The sequence below is a fragment of the Copadichromis virginalis genome, linkage group LG22, assembly GCF_057382275.1.
Source record: "Copadichromis virginalis isolate Kocher_CV1m ecotype Utaka linkage group LG22, C_Virginalis_male_GT1.1, whole genome shotgun sequence".
NCBI classification, from domain to species: domain Eukaryota; kingdom Metazoa; phylum Chordata; class Actinopteri; order Cichliformes; family Cichlidae; genus Copadichromis; species Copadichromis virginalis.
In genome coordinates, this window is record NC_140638.1 from 25,580,842 (window position 1) to 25,591,132 (window position 10,291).

Sequence of the window (10,291 nt, forward strand, 5' to 3'; positions counted from 1 at the left end):
TATTTTGCCACTTCCATGTGCTCACTTCCTGCTTTTCCTGTGTTGCTCGTCTTGTGTCATTAGCCAGATTATGTTCAGCTGTGTACTCACCGGTCTCTCATTATCATCCTCATCAGTCTGTGTATTTAAGCCCTCTGTTTCTACTCGTTCACTGTCGTGTCATTGATGTTACTTTGTCCTGTGAATCATGCCAAGATACACTAACAGAGTCTCTGATTAAAAAACATGGAATATGAAGCAGAATAAGACACCTTTAATATGTGTCATCTCTCAGGTAAATGCTTCAAACATCGCCTCAGCTGTCAAGGAAAACATCTTCAGACGACTTCCTGGACTTTGTCGGCGTTTGAAGAGACGCAGAGTCACTATCCTGGTAAAAATAAACTGACACCTCAGGGAAGAACCACTCAAGTCCTTTCAAAATAAAGCATGCCACCTGAGTGTCCACTGTGATTCATTTTCAGTGTAACTTGGAGAAGTTCTGTTGGGGGCGGAGTCAGACAAGTCATTCAGGTCAGCTGTGTCAGTGCCCGCGGGGTTCCAGGTGTTCACATTTCTTTCTCCACAGCCTCTGAGTGATAATGCTTTTTAATAAATATGAGAAAACTTTTTGTAAAGAGTTTTTTTTTGTTTAGATTAAAATATTTCACATAGCACACACAGTATGATACAGACTGAAACTTTAACACATTGTGAAAGTTAAATATCAAGGAATGTTTGAATAAAAAAAATGCCTACTTTCTGATGTGAATGAGAATTTATAAAGAAGAAAGAAGAAGTGTGGTGAATAATATATGATAATGCAGATGTTAATCATACAAAGTAAACTGGAGCGGACCCTAAACACACTTTGATCCGTGTAATAGATCTTATAATTTGGATTCAGAGAGTTTATAAATGTTGTTGTTCATGCAAAGTCACACACAAATCCGATTTCATTCCATCAGCATGATGTTCAAAATTGAAAGCATATCAGCACTTCACTGAAATGAAAAACAGGAATAATGATAATCAACACTGATATGATGTGAATCACTTTTGTCGATGGTTTTCATTAATGGTTTGATAATGCATCGCTATGAATTATGGAATGTAATTACTTCCTCTCATAAAGGATGCTTTAGTGTCTCCTCTGCAAAAAGAGGTAATAAAGGTAGCACTGAAGCACATTTCCTTTTGAGAGAACTTAACTAGCTCTGACTGTGGCCACAGAGACTTCAGGTTCAGTGTTCAGACGGATCAGGCCTGTTCAGTTTCCACCTGCTGCTGACACAACTCCACGATTCCCTCAGGGATTTGAATTCCAGGTGCAGAATTTTAACCAGGGACAACCTTGGATCAAAGCTGGACAACTGCTCAGCCATTGAGTCCACTTCTCTTGGAGGACGGTGTCTTGTTCTTGGCTGGGAAAGATGAACTCTGAACACTTACACATGTGAGTGAGAAGCGGGGAGAGAAGCTGCTGCCTGCGAGTTTGCTGTAGGAGAAGTGCACTGGCAGAGAGAAGAGAGCTTGAGTTTGACCAGGTACCAAAGCAAATTTTTCATACTGGACAAATAATGTAAATATGACGGTGTATCACAAAAGATTGATATCAAACTGATCACTTGACCTATATTATGTTACTTGCTCTTCAAGTGAATGAACAAATGGCGAAATGAAAAGCCGAACAACAATGCTGTTTTTTTTAGAGAGTCTTAGCTTACATGTGTGTTTATTTCATATTTTCAGTTATTACCTTACACAGCTAAATAAAGCACTCTAAATCGGTTTTAGTTATGCAAGAAAGTGCAATAAACTACAAAAAAATTGAAAATCGTTTTTGTTTTTTTAACATATATTTCTAGTTAGAGAAATTTAAGAGGCTTATCCCTCAAAACTGTAAATACAAAAAAGTTGCACAAAATAGTTTCCCACCACAGGAAATTTATTTTGAGTGTCTTCATAGTTTTATTTTTGAAATACACCAATTTTTATATACTGCAGGAAAAACGAAAACAAATATTATAGTCCTAATTTGCAAAAAAGCAGCATATGCATCAAAATAAATTATTTCCAGCAGTGCAATTTGAGTTCTAAGCATCCCAGACACGACACAGAAAGTCATAAAGTCAAACATAACTTTTAAAAACACCAGTATATGCTCATGAGGCCCTGATGGTAAAAAACTACATTTCCGCGAAAATGACGCCACTTCAGGTTTCGGGGCAGGTAATGCGATAGTTCACGCTGTCGTCTATTGTAACTAGGAAGTGGTATGAACAGCTGATCGGATCGGCAAAGCGTGTTTCTGGAATATTATGTTTTTGTTGCTGCAAGTGCTTTTTATGCAGTTTCTGCAAAGCTATATGTGGAAGGAAACTGTGACCTAGGACAAGCTGATGGCATAAGATGTAAGTACAACTCCTCCGGTTTCATATGCAAAAAAAATTATTGCTAGCTTACATGGCTGCAGTGCTACCGGGATTTAAAAGTAGTTGCGCAAAACGGAGCGTGCCCGCTCTGACCGGTTTTAAAGGGTTAAAGCGTGGAAGTACTGACCTTACTTTGAGTTTGATTCTGTAAAAAGTGACAAAAACATTAGCTGTTCACTGCATGGGAAGAAAACATTCTTTTTACAGCGAAACTCCCCCCCCCCCCTAAACTTCCGAGCAAGCACTGAGTACGCTGCCACGGTAATGTGAAATTCACAGAGAAACTCCCAGATCCTTCCACTGACTGCTGCGACACACCTGCACCAGGGCAAACCTCCGCCTGCCCCACTCCTGCTATACAGGTGAAATAGAGCAAATAGAGAAATAGAGCAACAGGATTGCTGAGTCTTTGATTTTATTTATTTTCTGCTGTGTTTTACTTGCATCTATTTAAAAGAGTGAGTGTAAATGGCCTGCATTTGTATAGCGCTTTTCTAGTCCTTAACATATTTGACATAAGATAAAAAACAACAACAACATGAAATCCAACATACCTGATAAAAAAGGTAAAAGAAAGAAAGGCCTCCAAGTAAATAATTTGCCCACTCCAGCTTCTACGACCAAATACAAACAGTGGGGAAGAGGGTTAGCTCAACCCACCACAACTTCCAAGCTAGCAAGGAGTATATATTCATTAGGGCTGAACGATTATGGAAAATAATCTAATTGCGATTTTTTGCCCCAATATTGCGATTGCGATGCGATATGCGATTATTTTTTAAGGTCTTTGTCTTCTGTATTATTAAACAAAGACAAGCAATACATCATATAGTATGGCCAATACTATATTACATTAATTTTAAACTGTTCTTTCCTGGAAGACAGACCTCTGTTATGATGACATGAGGTGATGCATGAATTGATGACTGACATTTTTATTTAACTTCTTCAATCACAACAGTATATTTGAACATACACAATAGTTTATTTTTAGCTTACAAACATCTGAGCATAAAGTGCTGACAAGGAACCCTGGTGTAAACATTAAAATGAAAGTCAGTACAATGTGCAGATTGCAGAAATATACATAAAAAAAATCAGTGGCTTTACCACACTCAGTTTTTCGACATCTGTGAACTACTAGACAGTCATTCAATTAAAAAATAATATTAAATAAATAAAACTAATAAATAAAAAATACACACATCTTACTGATCTCTGCAGTCAGTAACATTACACATAAAGTGCAAACATAATAGCAATTGTATAAACACACACACAAACACGCCTTTAAAGTTTAAAGGCGTGAAATTGGACGGTCTAGCCTTCTGATTAGCGTCACCGCTGTCTCGGTGGAGTTTAATAAACTCGGCCGTCTGCTTCTTGCTATCTAAAATATAACCAGACACTGGCGTAAATTCTCGACTGTCTCATACTTCTGTTTAATAAGTTTTCTGTTTGACGTTTAGTCAGCTGTGTGAAAACCAAGGAGGAACCCACCCGGGGGATTAATAAAGTTTTATTTTATCTAATCTAATAACTTTAATCTCAGCCAAACCGATTTACTCACGAACAAACAAAACACTGAAAAAAGCCCAACAATAACATTTTTAGGTTGTCTAAGTGACTTATATATTACGTTTAACCCGAGCAGCGAAACTCCGCGGTGATCTGAAAATGATGTGCCGGGAGTTGTGCCGTTCTCGGCCGCATCAGTAACCCTCGAGCTCCCGGCTAGCTGTCGAGCTGGTGGGTAGCAGACGCCTCTGAAAACGTCGAAGCACTTTTGCAAATATGGGATATCTTGATAAACCGAGCAGATATTTGATGTTTACACAACTACTTTCTCGCCTGAAAATATGTTAAAAGTTTATTTTGTGACCCAGAAAGATTAGTATGAGTAATTTTAAAACTTAGTAGCGGCCGCCATTGCTGGAAACTGGAGTTTGGCTATGGAACGCCAGGACTGCCATAATGAATTAATTAAATACACCATTAAATAATTAATTAAATGTGTCAATAATTAATTAAAATTGGAATTAATTAATTAAATAAATAGTTATGACACATGTAATTAATTAATTATTGACACATTTAATTAATTATTTATGTATTTCACATTTTAATTAATTATTGACACATTTAATTAATTAATTATTGACACATTTAATTAATTATTTATGTATTTCACATTTTAATTAATTATTGACACATTTAATTAATTATTGACACATTTAATTAATTATTTAATGATATATTTATTTATTTCATTTTGGCAGTCCTGACGCCTGGCTCTCGTCATGAAATAATTTTATCTGTCAGCCTCACCCATCAAACTCAGGGGGCGGGGTTAACGCTGCCCATGCAGCTTCTCTAACATTTGATTGGTTGCCGTGCAAAGTAAGTCAAAACAGGTCGATCCTAGATAATCGATTGCTTGTGTAGACTTGGGGCAGCCAGTTATCCCAGAATGCAGATCAAATCACAAGCAGCAATGGTGGTGGTGTAGTTTTAAAATACCCCGTTTTTCTGTCACCAGCTACACTTTTAACAGTGTTTTAGCCGCGAATGTCGCGCCGTATGTCTGGTCAGGTTGTCAACATAGAACATGTTTGCAAAAGTGCTCAGATGTTTTCAGAGATTTCACTAGCTCTGCTAACAGTTAGCATGCAGAGTGCACCGAGGGGGTACATTAACCGGTTTGTTTACATATTCCACTCCGTGTTCCACATGTTGCATTCGCAGATTCTCATTTTCACCGAACGATCGTCTCTTTCCGCCTGGTCTTGTGTCTCTGTGCTTCTGTAACATAAAGAACGAGCTGACATTTTTCTCACGAAACCAGCGATCAGCTCAGCAGACCCTCAGTTTACCTGCATGCATCCTCCTCCTCATCTGTCAGCTGTTTAACACCTGCTGCTAATTCAAGAAACACGCCTAGTTACCTGGTGATAGTCACAGTTTAACTGGGCAGCCGGTGCTCGATATAACGCAATGTCAGCGCATTTTTCTGCACAAGATAAGTAAATATAGTATTTTCCCCGAGCGCAGAGCTGCTGGAGCTTGTTTCCTTACAGAGCACTTTATAGGCGAGCCAGCTTTATCAGCGGCTGATGTCCAATCACCGGCACACAGCTTTCAAACCTCAGCTGAGTTTTAGCTCTCAGTGGTTAAACGCTGGACTTCATTCACTCGGGTTCTGTCTGTCGGGTCACGTTTACTTCGCTGTTTTATTTACAACTGAGCAAATCGGTTTGGCTGAGGTTAAAGTTACGTTTCATAACTGCATAGTTTCACAGACGTTTAATGGTTCACTGGCACATGTGTTAGACTGAACTATCATCTAAATATCATCTGGTTTTTTAATAGTTATTCAACTGTATTCTAAGCACCAGCTGTCTGTTAGAATGTGATTTTTTTCTCTCTCTGTTGGCAGAGGTATAAAAATGCGCAGGAAAATCTGACGTGCATGGCGAACTTCACCGACGATATTTAGGGAGGAATAAACACACATCAAACATAAATGAACCATTTGCCTGTCTCCATAATTGAGAGAATTTTCTCTTCTTATGTCAACACTCTCTCTCTCTCTCTCTCTCTCTTTTTTTTTTTTTTTTTGCTTTTTCGGTCATGTTATGTTTACCTGTCAAAGGCTTGTTACAAACTATGAAACACATTGTGCAGACTTCTGGATGTTAGAAGAAAACGAATACTGCTCATGAATGAGACTAAAGGCAGGAAGGTGTCCTTTAAAACTAAACATGTTAATAGGACCTCCCTATTTATATCATAGTTTATGATATAGCACGTGTATTTCAGTAATAGCCTGCTGAGGCCACTATACGTGCTGGCCTCATATCAAATGTGAAGGCAGACTGAGTCTATGTTTGACGTTTTTTATATCTAATCTTCCTTTTCAAACATTTAAACAGCAGCGAGTCTGCAGCTGAGGGAATACAAATTCAAATTGTCGGAACAGGTTTGCTCGTTTCTTGGATTCATTTGGTGATTTATTAAATGTATAACTGTTATTCTAATCTGCTGCTGAGTCTCTTACACTTTTCTTTATGCTGTATATTTTCACGTCTCTGGAATAGTTGGCAGTTAGATAGTCAGCTGGGAAACTTTGTGTTAACTCATGGAGCTGAGGATATCGTGGATATGCTGACCTCGCTGCGTGGTGTACAGAGCGAGGTCAGCATGATTAATATTCACAATAAAAATATTAGCCGAACATCATGAAGTCTGTATGTGTTTCATAGTGTCGAACAACCTTTGTACAGTTAAAGCCAGCAGTTACTACATGACGGAAACACCAACGTTATCTCTTTTATGTGTTTATACACAGGTCACGCTAATTACTGAACAAAAACCCAAAGATCAGATGTTAAACAGATTTATTTGCTCTCTCTCCTCCTTAAACATGTTTTTAATGTTAGTTATAATTCAGAATTGGCGACTGAAACACGTAGGACACATAAGAACATCAGGAAATAAAACACCGATAAATATAACCTCAGTAAAAGAAGTCAGCGGGGGTTACTACAGCTGTGTACCGGGGCCTGCGCTTTGTCGGTGGGATTGCTTGCGAGGCGAGCGGGTCTATCCCACGCTTTGCCGTGAGACTGGGACGACATCTCCGAAATCATCGAAACACTTTTGCAAAGAGGCTGTATCTTGACAAACCGACCAGACACATGAAGATTAAACCACTACATTCTCGGCTAAAAATATATTAAAACGGTATTTGGTAACACACAAACAGGGTTTTTCAAAGCTCAGTTCTGTTAGCTTCCACATGCCGGTTGTTGTGTGCTAGAAACAATGGCCACCAGGCCAAAGCAATGGTTTTGACTCGATCAGCGTTAACCCCGCCCCCTGAGTTTGATGGGTGAGGCTGACAGATAAAATTATTTCATGATGAGAGCCAGGCGTCAGGACTGCCAAAATGAAATAAATAAACATATCATTAAATAATTAATTAAATGTGTCAATAATTAATGAAATGTGTCAATAATTAATTAAAATGTGAAATACATAAATAATTAATTAAATGTGTCAATAATTAATTAATTACATGTGTCATAACTATTTATTTAATTAATTAATTCCAATTTTAATTAATTATTGCCACATTTAATTAATTATTTAATGGTGTATTTAATTAATTCATTATGGCAGTCCTGGCGTTCCATACTTGGTGGGTAGAGTAGCTTTAAAGGGGAAGTGATGGAGAAGATGGAATTGGCCTTCAGAGTGTGAGAACTGCTTTTCTTCTCATGTTACTCTGTGAAGCCAGAAGATCCAGAGCACAATAGTAACACCATGTGCAAGTAATTAATGGATCAATTAATGGGTTTCTTGTCGTGTTTTTTTTTTTTTTTTTCATCTCTAATCAGGGGCGGTTCTAGGATCAGAACTTTGGGGGTGCTGAGCACCCAGAGAGCTGCCCAGCCAGGCAAGATAAACCTGTCTCTGTCAGTCCCTGCATCCTTAAATATTGTCCCGAGTTCTCTCTGACTGTCTCCTTGGTGCACTTAAACCCCTGTTCCTCCCTGTCCTCATCGTCTGTTATCTTCGTCTCCGTTATCAGTCATCATAATTTTACCATCTCTGTGCAAGTCTGCAAATTTCTTTATTAAATCATAAGATTCTTAAATTCATCAAGTCTCTCTGTCCCTGGGTCCTCATCACAAAACATGACATCACTGTTTTGTACATTTTAACACAATTTAATCCCCACATTTGTGAAAGAAAAGCAAAACACTTTTTTGAAAAGTCTGTAACAAAACCATCAAATCTGATAAGGGTTATTTAAATGCTGCAAAAGAAGAATGGATTGGGATAGAAAAAAATACATATCCTAACCTTAATTACTGGGGGAGAATAATGAATGATGCTCATTGTGAGTAAAAAGTAAACTGAGTGCATTTTTTGGACAGATATTCACTTTTAATGTGTGAGTATAATATAATACAAATACATAAAAAACACTCCCAAAACAGAATAAATTATTACAAATAAATTATTACAAAATATTAATAAAAACTATAAAAATGGAGGCAACTTTGCCTGTGGTAGAATGTATACAATGTATGAAAAAAATCTTTATTGCAGAAACTAATTTAATAATACTAATTTTGTGTTGTAAGATTTATGACTTTCATGCTTTCATAGCGGTACTTAGGAGAGCTTGACATTTTTCTCAGGTGGTACACACTGTAAAATGTTTGAGAAACACTGATAAGTTAAGTGTATGTGTGCTTTTGGAAAACATTTAAAGCTGCTGTACAGAATCTTTGAAACAAGCTTAAAACATTTTTAGAATATAAACAGAGCATCTGCTTCTCTTTAAAGCTCCTCACTCCACCAGGGCTGTTTGGCACTTTCTGATAGAGTGCAAATGTAATGTATGTACTGCGGCTGAGGTTTTAGTAGAGTTGTGGCTGAACCACATAAAAATATATCATTAATTTTAATCTCCCCAATCAATGATAATGTTATGTTGGAATGTTGTTAAAGAGGGTCAAAAATGTTTCAACCCAGTTTGTTTTGCAGATTCTGTATAGCAGCTTTAATATAGGGAGGACACAACTTCCAGATTGTGTGAGTAAAATCAGGTTTTTTCTCTTTGTCAGTTTAACAGTTTCTGTTGTGCCTGTCACTGTTCCCTGTCTGTTTTCTTACCTGGTTCTTCCTGACCTTGTACTTTCTCCTCATGTTCCCTCTTTCCTCTCTCCCTCTTTGGACTGACAATCATACACAAATAGATTGTATTCAATTAGATGAAAAATTACATTAATATGAAAAAAATTCTAATAAGATCACTAACAAAAAGTCTTCTCTCAGTCTACTTTCAACAAAAAGGCAAATAACCACATGAACATCTAATAAAAGATATAAACATTGAAACACTGATCCAACATTATTCTTGAATGACGGATCATTTGATTTTACACTTTTACCTGAATGTGGCTCCTTTTTTTGGAAAAACTTCCTTATATCCATTATGAACCTGGCTGTCTCTCTGTACACACACACACACACACACCAGGAGTTTATAAGGTTAATGGGCATTCAGTCAGTTAGCTAGTTAGTATCCATTTCAAACAGGACAGTGGTAACCAAAAGTAGGCTGCGGACAATTTTAAGTTTTAGATTTTAAATAGGCTGTATACATTTCAATGGGAGCAACAGGACGGTCAAATGTCGCTGATTTTACTACAGAGCAGGACGGATTGTAGGGTAGCTAACATTGTCGGAAAACACGTTTTCAACACTGCAGGTTACCTGGTGTAATGCTTTTCAGCTAAAAAGAAACATGGTCTGACTCCTACCTAACTATATAAAGAGTAACTGAAGGTTAAATGCAGCTAATATGTCCTGTTTTAAGCCAGGCACTTAAACCTCCACTCCGCTGCGTCTCAGCCACCATCTCTGGCAGCAACGGCGCTAGAGCCAGAGTAGGGGAGAGCTGGAACAAACCATTTTGGGAGGGGGGGGGGGGGGGTTATCTATACTTTTGTTGTTAAAATGTTACGTCTCAAACAAGTACAGTACTGTATGCTTTTTATATTTTTAGTAATGTGTCACACAAAGAGCAAATATTGTCAAAAAAAGTAAGAAATCTTTGGGGGTGCTTTGATTCCTTTTGGGGGTGCTTAAGCACCCCTAAAAATGGGCTAAAATCGCCCCTGTCTCTAATGCTGAAAGTTATTTAAGACCCCACCCCCTACTGCAGAGAGTAAGTTTTAGTTAAGGAGGAATCAATAAACCTGATAAGAAATATATTAGTGAACAAGCCAGAGTGCAATGATAAAAACATTCTGACTGATACTATGTAATACATAATTCAGTGTAAATCTGTAAGACTGTAT

General features: G+C 37.6%; 1 protein-coding gene and 1 long non-coding RNA gene across 2 annotated transcripts; one reads left to right on the forward strand and one right to left on the reverse strand.

Annotated features, from left to right (window-relative positions):
- Nucleotides 1-232: 232 nt before the first annotated feature.
- On the forward strand, nt 233-596 carry LOC146683456 (uncharacterized). The gene is made up of 2 exons (XM_085445551.1): nt 233-373; nt 465-596. Exons 1-2 carry the CDS (start codon nt 233-235, stop codon nt 573-575), a joined length of 252 nt encoding a protein of 83 aa, XP_085301677.1. The 3' UTR covers nt 576-596.
- A 7,809-nt stretch (nt 597-8,405) lies between these two features.
- LOC146683457 (uncharacterized) lies at nt 8,406-9,850 on the reverse strand. The gene is made up of 3 exons (XR_014917614.1): nt 9,705-9,850; nt 9,380-9,441; nt 8,406-9,163 (listed from the first exon to the last, which is right to left on the reverse strand). It is a non-coding gene; the product is annotated as an uncharacterized LOC146683457 (long non-coding RNA).
- Between the last annotated feature and the right edge of the window lie 441 nt (nt 9,851-10,291).